Consider the following 17,284-nt stretch of genomic DNA (forward strand, 5'->3'; position numbering starts at 1 on the left):
CATTGTAAGCAGAAAGGGAAAAAGATGGAGTATGACCAAACAGAGTTATTAGTTGATAATGATATGCACTTCTTATCTACATGCTAAAAACATTTATGCAAAGTTACTGATTTTGTTTCCATCAAGTTAATTTTAATTTGTTTTAGCATCACAATGTGTAACCCCAGAGTAGAGTATGAATGGGCAGGTGAATCTATACAGATATTCAAACAACAAATGTCAACATCTTGATGATTCCCTCTGCTTACACCTTCCTTGCTCCCCATTTGTTCAAACCAAAACAGAGAGGTTTTAACTGATGTGGTTTAAAAATGCTGATTATTTAAGAGAGGAAAAAAGAAAATCATACATTCCTTAGGGTTAGGGTTTAGGGTTAGCCTAACCCCTTAGAAAATCATACATTCCTTAGGGTTCCCTAACCCTAATCATACATCCCTAATCATACATTCCTCAACATACATCCGCATAAAGCACACACACAGAATTGGAGATTGCAAGGCAGTTTGTACACAGTACCTTGTAACCAGTGGTTGACACAGAGTATCTTGTAACCAGTTTGTTAAACTGAATACAGAGTATCTTGTAACCAGTTGCTAATACAGAGTATCTTGTTCTAACATGAAGCACCTCCCCAGCACACCTTTTGTTTTCCTCCCTTCTCATTCTCCTCCCCCTTTCCTTCAAACCCATCGCACAATGTTGTGTGTACCATCAGTGACATAATCTAAACAGAACTTTAGCAGAGATCAAAACTCGGCGACAAAATCTCACACTTACATACTCGCTACATTTTCTACATTTGTACAGTATACACAACACACGCTCATGCAGTTTAAAATCACAAAAAAAGAATCAAACAAATGAATATTTCACTCCACAACTCAACCGCTCAAGCTCAGCTTGTTGTGATTCAACAATATTCAGTCCCCCCAAAACAATTACAGGCGCAGTCCTTCCTATGAAATGAGTTACTATGTCAGATCTGCTCACATATCAAAAACCAACATCTTGAATGCTTATTTTGCAGTGGGAAGTTTAATGATATTTAATTTTCACAGATTAACACCAGCGTCAGTTGAGAAATTATTCCTTACAAAAATCCAACTCTGCACAAAAAACGTCCAAGCTGTTGATTTTTAATATGTGTCCAAGTGTACGGATGGCCTTATCCCACGTCAAAACACTGGCCAGATGGTGAGCAGAATCATTTAGATGGGGAGGGCTGTGCCTTTAAAACATTACTATAACCATGCAGCACACACGCTCTAAAATCTGAATGAACACATCCCAAGCGGAACTCTTTCAGTCCTCTTTCTTCTCAGTGTCAGATTTGGCGGCCGTAACCTCTCCCTCTTCCTTCCCTTCAATGGCCGGGGGACTGGTGTCACCTCCCCCCTCCCCTTCCACCGCTGCTGCGTCTGGGTTTTCCATCATCTCCGCGCTAGTGCCAAACTCGTTGACGCGCTTGGGGTCGATGCGATAAATGTACCGCTGGTACAGGTAGATGAAGAAGATGACGTCTGAAATGGAGAAAAATGGGCTGTAAACTCTGCAAGCATGAATGACATAAAGTAGAGAAGATTTCATCATGGAAGCATGACTTTGGATTGTTTGAAGCTCTCAAAGCATAGTGTGATAGTGGGGTTCTTGTGCACCATTATCTATCCGAAGGAAACCTCTAGCATCGAAATTTATACCACACAAAATGAGCTTTTTCATCCTTATCGAAGCACAAACGCTGTCAAGCAGTTATCCAAACCATAAGTTTTTGACAAGTACTACTAAGGCAACAAAAAAAAAAATAATAAGTCTGTTTACGGTAACATAGGCCAAAAAAAATAGGGTCGGTAGGTCGGGATTTTTTTCCTTTCTCCAAAAAACCATATTTTTAAGAATAAAAAAACAAGAAAGGTAGGTTGTTGGAACGTTTGTTATTGACAAAACAATACATTCACAGGTATTTCGACATAAGTCTTTTAAATGGACAGACAAACAAATATTAAAACAACACTTATCTTGATAGTTCTGTCAAACTTATCTTGATAGTTTTAACAAACGTTCCAACAACCTACCTTTCTTGTTTTTTGATTCTGAATTTTGGAACGTTGGCAGTCTCTTTGTTTTTGGATTTGCTCATATTTTTAAGTTATTTTGCCAAAAAACAAAGACTTTTTTTTCTTTCCCCCAAATGCCAAAAAAAAGTCTAGGGTCGCGCGAAAAAATAGGGTCGGTCGGGATACCGTAAACAGACTATTTTTTTGTGTGTGCCTAATCTCTCGCTGAACTGGTCACTCTGTTATGATAAGACAAACCAAGTCAAAAACACAGTGATTTTACATTTGTCAGGAAGAAACTACTCAAAGAAAATAGCAACTGGAATGCATGTCTGGTTGCCGATGTCATTTTGAGTAGCTTGAGACTTTTATCAGTAAATTACAGCAAACTTCTGGTGAACGCAACCCCGCGGTCAAGCATCTGTATTGCTTTTCTGTCAGGACTTACACTACAGTGACGTTGTAGCACAAATGATGCATTATTGGGAACACAATGCTATCCATGATTGTCTTTCTGACATAATAAATTTCTAAAGTTCTTTTACGCCTTATAATATAAATGTTTTAATGGTTTTTTGTTTTTGTTTTTATGTGCCGTTGTTAGGTGTTTTTTGTTTGTTGGGGGGTTGAGGGGGTGAGGGGGGGGATTGTTCAGGAAATCACTGACCATCTCTAAGACAGCCCAGTCTATAGAGCGTGGGCATTTTGATGACGAAGGCGAAGATGTCATCGATGAAGGTGTTCAGAGCTTTGTAGGTCAGCATGCGCCACGGGAGATGTGCCACCGACTTCAGTTTGTAGTTGATGAACAGCTGTGGCGTCATCATGATGAAGCCTGTAACACACATCACAACCAATATTAGAAACAAATAACTGATTCAATAGTCAACCTAGCGTAACAAAAATCAAATCAAATAGATACATGCATGTACAAGATAGTACACGAGTCAAGTACAAAGTAACAAGATATTATGCAATGTTTCTCTCTCAGCAGAGCTCTGAACTCCTAGCTTTATCTCATAAGTAAAACCTATTATAATCTAGCAATACATTTTCAATGTTTGTTCACGACTATCATACACAATTTCACACAGAAACTCCTGGTACCTAAAATTACGAATACTATTGCGAAATATTACTGCTACTTAATTATTGCACACCTTCATTACAGGGGCAAAACCTAAGAATCTTTTTGATAAGGACAAATTGGCTTGGGATTGATTCAGATGCCTAAACTATATTCGAAAATTTTAATAATAAATTTTCATTTGATTAATATACTTACCCAATTCACATATAGCAATTTACTTCAGTTTAGTGCTAGGACGCTGAAAACTACGTTCACCCTGGTAAGGGGGGGAAGTAACCCTAAAAATAGAACGGCCTTGACAGTCACATGACAACGTCAGGTCAAGGCTACCTCCCAGCATGCTATGCGCACGCGTGCTCTCGCCGCCATGTTTGTCGTCATTCGCTCGAAGCGCCCTCTTATTTTTAGGGGAACTAAAGCGGGGCAGGCGGGAGGGACTTCACTATGTGAATTGGGTAAGTATATTAATCAAATGAAAATTTATTATTAAAATTTTCGATTAAATTACATATCTTATCCCAATTCACATATAGCAGATTGCTAATTAAGGTGATGGGATGCTCACCTATGAGCTAGGCAACAATTGCCCTGCTGCTACCATCGCTGGTAGAGCCTTGGTACCGTCCTGCCGCGCACTGGAAATGTCGCGCAGGTAAAAGTTGATAAAAACATCCTCAGATCTCCAGTAGGCAGAATCAAGGACTTCAGATAATCTTCCTGATCTTAGCACAGCTAAGGAGGATGCCCAGGCTCTTGCCTCCTTGCCGACGTTAGAGGGAGAACTGACTGCCCCCCCCCCCCCCCCCCTTTCTTTCTGTGCCACCACTCATACGCCTGTCTGATCAGTGTTGAGATCCATTTAGAAAGAGTTACCTTGTCTTTATGCCAAGCCGTGTTCAGAGATAGGAAAAGCAGCTTCTGCTGTTTAGCTCTGATAGGCTCTGTGCAAGACAGATAACTGGTAAGAGCCCGAACTGGGCAGTTAGACATATCGGGGTCCCCTGGAGCCAGAATTTTGTTAAGAGGAAGAATTCTGATTATGGGGGAAATTTGATCAGGCTTCTGGTTTTTGGCTAGAAATTCTGGCCTAAAACGTAAAGTGATAGAACCATCTTTTTCAAAAGCTATGTCTCTAGATGAGCCTGAGAGAGCGTGAATTTCGCTACCTCTCCTTGCGGTGGCCAAAAGAACGAGCGAAAGTGTCTTACGAGTAAGATTAGCTAGACTAGCTGATTGCAATGGTTCAAAATCTTGCGATCTTAAGAATTCTAGAACAAGGAAGAGATCCCATGCAGGAACTGGGGCTCTGGTTCTAGCAAAACCTATTGACGCACCTTTTAGGACACTAGCAATAACGCCGCTGAGATTAATGTTGTGACCTAACTGCCTCAACGTAGCCGAAATAGCAGAACGCCTGACTCGAAGAGACGAGGGGGAGCTGCCCTGAGCTGCTAACCATGACAAGTGGTTAGCTACCTGCATAGAACGTGGGGATACAGAATTGACCTGATTCTCTGCACACCATTTAACCCAAGCCGTCCAATGTGAAGCGTACACTGAGCTCGTAGAATTCCTGTGCGCTTTACGAACCAAATCAAGTGTCCTTTCCGAGGCACCCGACCGGAGCAGGGATCTTCTCACAGTCTCCATGCGTGAAGGAGCAGGGACTGTGGGTTCTCGTGCTGAATGCCGGTGCGTGGTTGCAGTAATTCTCCCTTTTCCAGGTTTAGAGGAATGGGAGGACCTTCTGCTAAGCGGAGGAGATCCGGAAACCAGTGCTGACTCGTCCACATCGGCGCGACCAGAACCAGGGATGGTTGCTCCAACTCTGCTTTCCTCAGCACTTTTCCGAGAAGTTGGAATGGTGGGAAAGCGTAAGCCGTGAGTCCTGTCCAGTCGACTTCCAGTGCATTCACTTTCCAGGCTTCCGGGTCCGGAAACGGGGATATGAACACTGGTAATCTCCTTGAAACCCGGGTTGCGAAAAGATCGACCATTGGTTTGTCCACCCAAACCCATAGCCGCTGGAGAGCGTGGTGGGTGATCGTCCACTCCGTATGGAGTACTTTTGAGGATCAACTGAGAGAGTCTGCCAAAACATTCAGTTTCCCCGGCAGATGTTTTGCTGACAACCTTATCTGATGCTGGTGACACCACTTTAGAATTTGGCATGCCTTGAGAGACAGTGTGTGAGAGCGAGAACCGCCCTGCCTGTTGATGTAGGCTGCAACCGTTATATTGTCTGTATGAAGACGAACATGCTTGCCTGCCACCAGTGATAGAAAGCTCTGAAGACCGTGGGCTACAGCCTCTAACTCGAGAACATTGATGTGTGAGAGGGCTTGGCCTGTTGTCCACGTGCCTGAGGCTGTGTGGTGAGAGAGATGAGCACCCCAGCCTGATAGGGAAGCGTCTGTGAACAAATCCTCCTCTGGGGGAGGGGGAGTGATGAGAACTCCCTGTGAGACCCATGGTTTTAGCCACTGATCTGTGGTCTGCTGAAAAGCTAAGATACAGACGTGTGACCAGGGTAGGTACTGCCAAGAAGCAGTGGGCTAAAGAATAGCCCGAGCGCAAACCAAAACACGTCCTCAACCAACGTCGCTGAAGAGAAGAATGACTACAAACATGGCGGCGAGAGCACGCGTGCACATAGCATGCTGGGAGGTAGCCTTGACCTGACGTTGTCATGTGACCGTCAAGGCCGTTCTATTTTTAGGGTTACTTCCCCCCCCTTACCAGGGTGAGCGTAGTTTTCAGCGTCCTAGCACTAAACTGAAGTAAATTGCAATATGTGAATTGGGATAAGATATGTAATTTAATATGTTTTTCCTGTTACTTTCTTTTCTTGAAAGATTTTGAACATTTAGGTAATATATCACGAAGTAAGTGTTGAAATCAGGAATTCCTGGCGGGAAATGTCATCCCTGTCAAGTTGTACTTACCAAAGGTGAGGAGGAATCCGTAGAGCATGTTGAGCACCCAGGAGTACCAGCCCCTGTGTTCCTGGTACACTAGCGAGTAGACTGCGTAGATACCCAGCAGCGGGTACAGACCCCACGACAGGTATTTGAATGCAAGCTGCAAAAATCACAACAAGGTTCATCTTTAATGAATTGTATTGCAACCATCTATATATATATACGGCTTGTCTCTGTCTGTCTGTCTGTCTGTGTGTCCGCGATGCACGGCCAAAGTTCTCGATGGATCTGCTTCAAATTTGGTGGGCATATTCAGGTAGACCCCGGACACAACCTGGTCGATGAGAATTTTCAACACGTGCTCTCAGCGCGCATCGCTGAACCGATTTTGGTTTTTCTGTACATCCACTACATCCATTCCCAGTAACTCTTCCTTATCTTCTCCAGTGTTTTGCGTTTATCTCCCTTCCTTCGTGTGGCGTCAATCCATATTCCCGTTACTATTTTTAGTCCACAACACTCAATCCATATTCCCGTTACTATTTTTAGAAGGTCACTGTCCACAACTCTTCCTTATCTTCTCCAGTGTTTTGCGCGTTTATCTCCCTTCCTTTGTGCGTACGCCGGTGTAGGATCCGGTCCGGTCCCCCGTCTGAAGTAGTCCCCCGGGGGACCAATTCGTGGCAAAAACTGCTCTATAATGGTCCCCCCTTAGACATCCAGCCTCGTTTTTCTTAGGCATTCAAGCCATTTTCAATCTATATCTTCGTCCGGTATTATGTAGTGCACAGACAGCAATCTCTTTGTTTGACTATATTTTGCAGAAAATAAAATAGATCTGATTTATAATGCCGTTCAACAGAAAAATCACATGAAATAAAATGAATAATAAATAAATACTGATAAGAAGAAATGAAAGCAGTCTCTGATTCTTTCCTTTCTTTTCCCTGAAATTGCTGGTAACATTACTAACATTGTAACAAGAAAAACGAGGCTGGATGTCTAAGGGGGGACCATTATAGAGCAGTTTTTGCCACGAATTGGTCCCCCGGGGGACTACTTCAGAGGGGGGACCGGACCGGATCCTACACCGGGTCCCAAGTGCAGCCGGGTATTCGGCTCTACTTCTTCCCGGCGAAGCCGGTACCCGGCGAAGCGGGTAATCATCTAGTTCTAAATAAAGTTGAGTACCCACAGAATGCAAGCTGCAAAACCACAAGGTTTCAATTTCAATGTCTGTTTGTAATGAATTGTATTGTTACCATGATTCTAAATAAAGTTGAGTGCTCACAACAAGTAGGGGAATGCAAGCTGAAAACCCACAACAAGGTTCATCTTTTACATCTGTTTCTAATGAATTGTATTGTTACCACGATTCTAACTTAAGTTGAGTGCCCACAACAAGTAAGGGAATGCAAGCTGAAAACCAACAACAAGGTTTCAATTTGAACGTCTGTTTCTAATTAACTGTATTGTAACCATTCTAAATAAAGTTGAGAGCCCGCAACAAGTAGGGGAATGCAAGCTGAAAACCAACAAGGTTCATCTTTTACATCTGACTCTAATGAATTGTATTGCAACCATTCTAACTAAAGTTGAGTACCCACAACCAGTAGCGAAATGCACAGCCACCTTTTAACACCACCCCCCCACCCCTCTCAATATTTACCCCTTTTAAGACCTGCTTTTAGGGATTCCCTGTAAGCAAAACCTCTGAATTTACACCCATTTTAAGACTCCATCCCTTGTAAGACCACATTTTCTCAGATATCCAGCAGTCTTAAAAGTTTTGGGTTCCACTATAATGAAGTAATCTCAATAGTGGTTATTAACATCATTGAACAGAACACTCTACGCACCAAGTCATATTGCTTTGTAGCACTCTCTGTGTAGGTGGTTTTGTACTCTATGGAGACACGTGGAATGACACCAAACCATGTCTCTCCTGGATGCCTCTGCAAAACACAGTTCAAGTACATGAATTAAATAATGTATTGATAAAGCACAGGCAAACCGTATTTGCTTTCAGGCAGAAGCAGAACATTCATAATGCAGCACTAAAATCCACAACTACACTTCAAGGCAATAAAGATTGGTTTGGCAAGTTACAGAAGTAAACAGAATGATAGTGCTATAATTTCTGCTTTTCATGCAAATCAGGACCGTAAAAATTAAGTTTTATCATTTCTCATCAAGATTTTTTCAATAATAATATTTATCTTTTTAACACAATGCTGGTAAACCACAAAGAGCTCAGACACAATGTAACACACACACATACCTCTATATTAACGACTTTCTTGATTTTCCAGATCTCGATGCACAGTCCAACAAAGATGGAGATTTTCACAACGGTGTTGGTCTCATTGTCCATGACATAAAGGAGAACGATTAACGACTGGAAGACGTTGAAGAAGACCGAACGCACTGACAACCCCTCCAGAGACTTGCGACTCCTCCAGAATTGAATGTCTGCACACACAAGCAAACACATCCCCTCTGTGATTCCCAAATACTGTTCTTTACATGAAATAATACCTGCAGATTCCACCAGTCTTTGCTATGCATCAGATCATTTGAATGATTTTCAAATATCATGGTTCTAGCTACTGCTGCTGTGATGTAGGAATTCTGACACCATTTTTCTTTTCTTTCAGAATTGTTTACGAGATGGGCCAGATTTCATCTCAATTGCCCTTTTACAAGAATTGTCCACACTGACTAAGGAAAAAGTAGAGCAGTCTCAGGTGAGGAATAATGGTACATGTACCAAACTTCAAAGTTACATGCAAAGATCACTCATTCAAAGCATTATTAAGAATAATTAAATGTATACAATGTAAAAACAATGTGCTTTCAAGATGCAGCCACCATACACATACACACCACCAAGACAATAAAAACATAAAATCTAGACATTAGTTTCCAAATCTTCTTCTTCTGCGTTTGTGGGCTGAAACTCCCACGTACACTCGTGTTTTGCACGAGTGGAATTTCACGTGTATGACCGTTTTTACCCCGCATTTAGGCAGCCATACGCCGCTTTCGGAGGAAGCATGCTGGGTATTTTCGTGTTTCTATAACCCACCAAACTCTGACATGGATTACAGGATCTTTTTCGTGCGCACTTGGTCTTGTGCTTGCGTGTACACACGGGGGTGTTCGGACACCGAGGAGAGTCTGCACACAAAGTTGACTCTGAGAAATAAATCTTTCGCCGAACGTGGGGACGAACTCACGCTGACAGCGTGCGGCCAACTGGATACAAATCCAGCGCGCTACCGACTGAGCTACATCCCCGCCCGTTTCCAAATGATCAGATGAGGACAATAAGCAAGTAAATTAATCAATCAATCAACTGGATGCGTACCATTCTTGAAGGCAAGGAACTCGAAGATGCTGTGAAGAATAGACACAATGATAGTCATTGCCAGCAGATAGGGACTTGTTTCCAGGAAGGCTGTCTGCAACACAACGTACAAGAGTGATCATTCACTAACTTCACTTGAGCAACGGCAGGGATAACGGTACCAGTGACAGATTAACACGATCATTTGTGTTTCATGCCATATTCTCAGAACCTCAGAAACAAATCACTGTTGCAATGGCTTGTATTAAACATTTGGTTTAAACAAAGTTTTATTTCCATTTACTTATACATGAAATTTCCATTCATTTATGGTGGTGTCTTCAAACACATTTTAAATTAACAAAATAAGTAAGCAAATGGCCGACAGATTCATAATATGCAAAGACAGTATTAAAACATAAATCTCAAGATCTGTAAAATGTTTACTAAAATCTTTTTTAAGACACGGCCATACTCTAGCCAACCCCCGACGCATACCTTCAGAGAGTCCTGATCCTCATCGGAGTCATCAGCAAAGTCTGAGCCCAGCATGGAGGTCCACTTGTTGCGCATGGACTGGGCGGCGTACATCTGCCACTTGAACAGCGAGATGGGGCTGTACGTCAGCGTCAGGTTCAGCACCCTGTGGCGTGGCACACAATTCAAAAAGTTGAACACAAGAAACACAAGAAAAGCAAATGCTTACACAACTCTCCTTCGTCATTTCCCATTGCAGTGGAACCCCCCTTTTAAGACCCCACCCCACCAAAATAAAACATACTCCCTCCCCTATTAGACCCTCCGCCCTCCCCATCCGATAGAAGACTCCCTCCCTTCTTGCCCCCCCCCCCCCCTTTTCCCCAACCATCCTACCCAATAGAAGACTCCCTCCCTTTTAAGACCCCCATTCCCCGATTAGACCTTCCACCCATTCAAGACCCGTCCGGCCATCCATACGGACGGACACATATGAATCTTAAGACTCACCAATTACTCAAAAACAGACATTGGATATACTCGATGCACTCACATCCTTAAAATGAACCCTGTAAATGGGTACAGCAACCAACCTTCACTACTGAAGGTACAGTATACATAATACAATCTGTAGCCTGACATTCTCAAATAAATCGCAGACCAACCTGCAGTTTTCAATATCAATCGTGATAAGCAAATTTACTCAAGACAGATCTGTAATCCTTCAGTTTCTTCAATAGCCCTTTCAGATTTAATGGTGGACCTGTACAAAAATAAACACGTCGACCCTTGCACCGAGCACAGTCACCTGCTTTCATCACGGACTTGTACCAACACAGAGAGACAATTCAGAATGAGAATGTTGACAAGTGGTCTGTGCTACAGTGAATCATGATTCTTTGAAACCTCCAAGTTAACAAAATTATTCTACAGCAGAGAAAATGACTCAACAAGCCCTGTACACAAACACAGGCACAGAGCAACAACATACTTGACTGTTTCATTGACAGGCATGTAGTCACTGTTTAAGTTCCAGTACTCGTTCAGGTAGATCACAGGGTAGTACTTGTTGGCACCAGGGTAGAACTCAATGTCTGAAGAAAAAAACCACGACAGATATAATTTATAGCAATAGTTCTGCAGCTACATGTATTAGACTTTAGCTTCAGTCTGTCAAAATGATTAACACTGAACTATCCAAAAGTGTCTTCTTCTGCCACATCAAAAAAACGTGTTGGAATCATCACAGGAACAAAAATGTGTATCTTTTTTTGCCTTGCTTCTGCAGTACAAAGAGCTATCATACAAGTGTTACAACACACACACATATTACATTGTCTAAAACAAAACAAAAAACCTGAAAGTCCACTCTGAGATGATTTTCAGAAGAGCTCAAACTGTACAGTAAACTTGTGGTGCTTTGCACAAACACTTGAACTGTTATCGCTGAAGCTTGTGTTTACACTATATAAGCATGTTACTTTACTCAGTCAGACAACTGACACCAAAGACACGTACACTCATCCAAAGGCTGCGGCACAGAGCCCCTCATCCATGGGGAGTGATCGTCCAGAAAGTTGATGGTCAAGTTCGGGTGCCAGTGGGACAGAATTTCATATGTTGACTGATTCTCTCTCTGCAAAAGAATAGGCAGATGCAAGTTATCAGTTCAACTCTGAGAAAGCAATTTCAGAGCAAGTAAGCATCTGCAGCCCAATATTCTACAGAAGACCATAACAAAGTTCTAGCAAAGTTAACATTCACAGACACGTCCACTGTGTAAATAAATAAATGAGAAACCAAAGAAATAAATTAATCCATGAAAAAATAAGTAAATCATGAGGCGTCAGCTGACAGAAGGCATCAAAAGCATGCCAAACTCTTCTCGCGTCTGTATGTATACCATACCACCCCCCCCCCCCCCCCTGTCATACTTTAACATACCCCTGAGCAGAATGCTGTCATGAGAGAGACTAAAATGAAAACTAATACAGTGGAACCCCTTTTTTTAAGACCCCCTGATTTAAAGACTTCCTCCCATTTCAGATCTTACTTTTTCAGATTTTCTGTTCCTATCCTCTGTAAATGTACCCCCATTTTCAGAGTCCCTCCTTTTTGAGACCAGGTTTTCTCAAATTGTTGGTGGTCTTAAAACAAGGGTTTGACTGTGACTACTAGCGCTATCTCACCTGCTGGAGGTCAGGGTGTACATCAGTGGAACCAGTCAGCAGGTTGACAGTGGAACGGAACCGGCGTTTCTTGAACTTGTTCAAACCTGCACAGTTAGTAGCAGTCTGTTAGTCTTCATTCTTCCAGTGTCACAATCTGAGCAAGTTTGAAACCTCTGTCAGGCATTATTCTTATCTCGCTACACAGTTGAAGAAACAAGACACATTTTTTGTTAAATATTAAAACATACTCAACCAAGATTCTCCGTCACCTACAGGAATGTGTCTAGGTTCTGACTTACTCCACCGATTGAAATCAAATACCGTATTTGACGGACTACAAGCCGCGACTTTTTTTCCCCAAAAATCGCATTGCGGTTTATAAAAAGATGCGGCTAAAACGTTACCTAAACTTGAATAGCCTGGTTGGCCGAGTGCTTCAGTAAGCGACCCTGTTTTTTTTTCCGCCAAACCAAGTCTATGCTGATTATGGATAGCATGAGGGCCCACATCACAACTGCCATTAAGGAGACCATCAAATCACTCAACGCCGTGCTAGCGATTATTCCGGGCGGGACTACCAAGTTCCTACAACCCCTCGACATCACAGTGAACCATTCCTTCAAAACACACATGCGCCTGCTGTGGGAGCAATGGGTGTCGGAGGGATCGCATTCATTCACCAACACTGGGCGAATGCGGCGAGCTACGATTTCGTGTGTCTGTCAATGGGTCGTGGATGCGTGGCAACGTGTCCCCACACGAGTGATCATCAACGGATTTCGGAGTGCAGAGATCATCGCAGCACCTACAGCAGACGACACGAGCGGGACCGATTCAAGCTCCGATGATGACGTCACCCCCTCGGCCTCGACTTCTTCAGTTCTGGATGAAGCGATCATATCGCTGTTTGTGTCCGACAGCGAGGAAAGTGACTTTTCTGGCTTCTCCGCAGCAGAATCTGATGGTTCCGACCAGGCTGACTGAACGGTAGACACCTTTGTACATGTGTGTGTTGGTTACAAATTGTGTGTGTGATATTTTTCTTCAAACTTGTTCACCTTTCTTCTTTGTTTTACTTGTTTATTCTCGGAGCCGATTTCGCCAAATACCGTACTTTCGTTTGCCTGGTTGTTTTGATTGATTGACACGATCTGATTATATTTTTTTTCGACGGCGGCTAATATAGTGACGCGGCCTATACGTGGCTCGTCCCAATTTTTTCTTAAAAAGTCAGGGGTGCGGCTTATAAAACGGTGCGTCTTGTAATCCGTCAAATACGGTACTTGACAAAAAAAGCTATGTACATTTGATGCTGTTCATTTGCTTTTTGATTTATCTTCATCACTGAAAGACTTCTTTGATCACTATTCCACCTTCACCATCTTCTGATACTCTCAAGCCACCCAATATGCAAGTGACTAGTGTATTTCGTGGCGGAAAAGATCCCTATCAAATTGCTTTGGCACATCCCATGGATATATGACAGTGATTGAAAAATGTTCGCGTTTAAGGTATCTAAAGTTGACTTCAAAGCACAGTCTAAAACTCTCTTTCAATTCCATGAACTGTTGAACATCTCTTGTAATTCTGAGCATATCAAGAAACAAGCATTTACTGTTTCCACTCCAACACGTATCACTTATAGTTGTAACTATTCCAAATGATACACCACAAACTTACGTTTAGATCTGTAGACAGTGCTTTTTCTGGAATAAAGTTTACTGGCTTTGTCAGCAGGATCTGGGGACTTTCCTTCCTTGACCAAGTACACATGAATATACAGGGAGCCATTGTTTTGTAGTCTCTGCAACAAACAACACGTCTTTATAAAACACTCTGCAAACTGCAAGACTCTTAACAGGAAGTTATAATAATTACATTCAACTTCAGACCATCCGAATGTCTTACAAATTGCATGCAGGCTTTATACTAATTACTATAGACTGCAAGCAAAAGGGAGAAAATTCTTCTTCACGGCACAACAACACTTGATGAGTATATTGTAATAACAGAAGCTTCCTTCTGCGATAAATGAATGTACATATATGTACTGTACTTCTGACTGAACACATGAAATAAAAACAACGAAAAGGCGATATCTGCAGGCAATCCAGAGTGCCCGTGAGGACTTTCAAGGAAAATGATGCCAGGGTTCCAGGGGGCTGCATTAAACGGGGGTCTGGGGTTAAAGCGCCCAGAAGCAGAAGGACTTTTGTTAAATTAATGTGATTTGTCACCCTTTTCTGCAAGACAATTTGAACATATTGCACCATACATAACATTCAATTTTTCATGAGCGAAACATTTTGCTTTTGCAGAAACCTGCATTTTTGTGGCACACTGGATTGCCTCTAAATGACAAAACAATTTGCAAAAGAGAAGTTTTGAATTTATACCAAACAGAAACAGACTGTACCTCAGTAGCCTCAATTTGTCCTGTCTTTTCAAAAGATCCATCACCATTAGGTCCATGTTCCCAGTCACCGTACACCAGTCCTTTCTCTATCCAGAACAACGCTTGTTCATTTTTGAAGTCCGTAAAGTCTTCATCCCCAGAAAGGTAAACATACATGTCCTGAAAACAAAAGATAATAGTAGTAATAGTACACAGTTTCAGCAGAAAGAACCCAAAAGAGAATCATGACCGCAACAAATAAGGGGGATATTGTTATAATTTCTATGCAACGCCAAACAATAAGAAAACAACACACACGAAGACACTCACAGGCAAGGAAACAAACAATTTTTTGGTTTCCTGTAAAACGGTTTGATGGTTTTCAGTCACTTTTCTCCCCTTTGTTTTCCCCTACCTTTTTAATACAAATAATGTCCATGATATTGTGGTTGTCAAGTCATTTTTGTATCTTTCAGAAACTTTACCACCATCACATTCTCCTTCTTCTTCTTACTCGTCAGTCTGGGAGACGAATACCACCAATTACAGATCGGTTGTTTGAAATCAAACAAAGATGTCTTTCTTCTAATATCATCACATCATATCGAATCCTTCATGATGACCCACCATTACAGTGCCTTTCTCAAAGAGATTGGTGGAAGGTCGGACCCCAGAGCCCTCTGGTCCTGAGGTGGTTGCGGGAGCAGTGGTCGGGGAACGCCTGAACAGGCTGGCGATAAAGTAGATGAAGAGCATTCGAAGCACCAGCGTCTTGACAATGGACCACATGCCAGGCCTCGGTGCCGGTGGTGCTTGCTGTGGATCCACCTGCCCATCCTGCAACATCGACACACAAATGGCTTCACCAGGGATCACTTGACAGGACATTTCCATTGTTTTTACTCAAAAAATATCAAAATATCAGCAATGACAATTGACATTACATAAATACAAGTTGATATATTCAGTTTGATATTTTGAACACCTTTCTTTTATCAAGGATTGCTGAACTGGAAAATGACTAGATTGGTGAGTAAATCAGTCAGTAACTAAAATCTTGTGAAATTAACACTGGAAATTTACGTTAATTTTACAGGAAAAAATTTCAAAATACCAGTTGATATTATATATATATATATATATATAGAAACATTCAGTTTGAATGATTTTCCACCCGACAAATACATACTGTATCTGATCACTGTGTTTTAGTACTTTTACACTTGGTTTAACCTCACTGGTGAGGCGTGACACTCACTGACAGTGACAGCATGATGGTTTCTGTGAAACAGGATTCATACTTGTAAAGAAATACTTGTGTGGGAAATGGTACCTGTGATGAAGGCACCCTTGGGAACTGCCTGACAGTGACATGGCTGCTATACACGAAACTAAAAATGCTACAGGCAGGTCTGTAAAGTCTTTGCCACACTTGCGCTATGCCTTATGAATCTCTTATGCAGCGCCTTGACATTAAAAGCATAATGACAGTGCTTGTTCTATTTCTTAAGTTCAACTCAGAAGCTGGACGAGATTTGACCAATCAGAGGAGGCGAGACGATGATGCCAAACGAGGTGTGCACTAGTGAGGTGTTTGACTCTAATTTCAAACAAGATTGGGGACATCGATTCCGTTTTCTCTCGCAATTGGCTAACTTCTTGGCTTACGTAGAAGAAGTCATGAAGCACTCTGGACCACTTGAATTGAAATGTTGCGATTGTTTTCTGCACAGCTTGCCATAACATTCTGTTTATGTCTGAATCTGATCTTCCTTGACCAATATAATTATAAAGCAAAGGGATTACATAACAAAATCTGGAGAACCTGAGGCTGAGGATTGAACTTGAAGAGGGCAACTCCTTGTGTGGAAAGATAAACGCAGTGCCAGTGCAGTGTGTGTGTGTGGGGGGGGGGGGGGAGTGAAACAAGGAAAGGGATAAGATTAATTGATTTGGCGTGAACTTATTTTCATAAAAAAGCTCAGGACTATATACCCCCCCCCCCCCTCCCTTAATTTGTGTTCACTCATTTGATCTGAACATTATCCTGATTTAAGTTCATTCCAAAGCTCGCTCTGGTCTTGCTTTTTCAACAACTCAAATCATTATGATTGTACTATCATGTGACTCACGGGTTCTACAGAACATGACTTTCACAGTTCTAACTTATGATAAGATCATGATTCACTCAAGCCACAGGCTTGGCTAAAACTGAAACTCTTGCTCCTGTCGTCAGCAGATTTCTAAGAGTGAGAAGCACAAGTGAATCACAGTCTAAGTCAAATGTGTGCGGTTACTCTTGTAGAGAAGAACACTTTTCAGGGGTTTCTTTGTGGGGAAATTTTTTTTGACCTTTCTCATGACTGAAGGAAGGACCTGTTGCGTGGTTGGATTGGTTTTTAACAATGTTTCTGTATCGCAGGAAGTCTTTGGAATCAGAAAACTACTTTGTTCTTTCAACGACTAAACCCACTGCCGAACTACCACTAAAACGAACAAAATATTTCGAAACTTGTAGATCATACCATATCATTTCTCATTCATGAACAACGTGGGTGAATTTCACGGTAAATTATGACTGTGGGGTTGCTGATGCCGATTTCGTGGACTCAGAATCACCGATTCTATTCAAAGTCTACTAAGCAATCGTACGATCATCTTCCTAATGTGATCAAAAGACAATGATTCTCCGTACCTGTGTGGTAACAGTTCCATTTTGAGCTGGACTCTCTTCACTGGAATTAGAGTCAGCAGGTACAACGTCCGTCGTTGCATTCACGCTGTTGGTGTCAGCCATCTTCAATGCGGTTATCCTCTAAGCTTCCTA

General features: G+C 42.1%; 1 protein-coding gene across 1 annotated transcript; it reads right to left on the minus strand.

Annotated features, from left to right (window-relative positions):
• Nucleotides 1-6: 6 nt before the first annotated feature.
• LOC138952982 (putative lipid scramblase CLPTM1) lies at nucleotides 7-17,284 on the minus strand. Its single transcript, XM_070324748.1, has 14 exons — nucleotides 17,153-17,284; nucleotides 15,085-15,294; nucleotides 14,479-14,637; nucleotides 13,743-13,866; nucleotides 12,081-12,166; nucleotides 11,410-11,527; nucleotides 10,883-10,985; nucleotides 9,913-10,057; nucleotides 9,436-9,529; nucleotides 8,347-8,537; nucleotides 7,925-8,020; nucleotides 6,090-6,225; nucleotides 2,722-2,889; nucleotides 7-1,520 (listed from the first exon to the last, which is right to left on the minus strand). The coding sequence occupies exons 1-14, from the start codon at nucleotides 17,252-17,254 to the stop codon at nucleotides 1,303-1,305; spliced, it is 1,950 nt and encodes a 649-aa protein (XP_070180849.1). The 5' UTR covers nucleotides 17,255-17,284; the 3' UTR covers nucleotides 7-1,302.

Source organism: Littorina saxatilis, linkage group LG17, assembly GCF_037325665.1.
Source record: "Littorina saxatilis isolate snail1 linkage group LG17, US_GU_Lsax_2.0, whole genome shotgun sequence".
NCBI lineage: Eukaryota > Metazoa > Mollusca > Gastropoda > Littorinimorpha > Littorinidae > Littorina > Littorina saxatilis.

Bases quoted from the DNA above. Each gene is read 5' to 3' on its own strand.
- LOC138952982 (XM_070324748.1), bottom strand. From the start codon at position 17,254: ATGGCTGACACCAACAGCGTGAATGCAACGACGGACGTTGTACCTGCT. The intron at 11,528-12,080 runs GTGAGATAGCGC...ATTCTTTTGCAG, and splicing joins TACACCCTGACCTCCAGCAG to AGAGAGAATCAGTCAACATA. The intron at 8,021-8,346 runs GTATGTGTGTGT...TGTGTTTTGCAG, and splicing joins AGAAAGTCGTTAATATAGAG to AGGCATCCAGGAGAGACATG.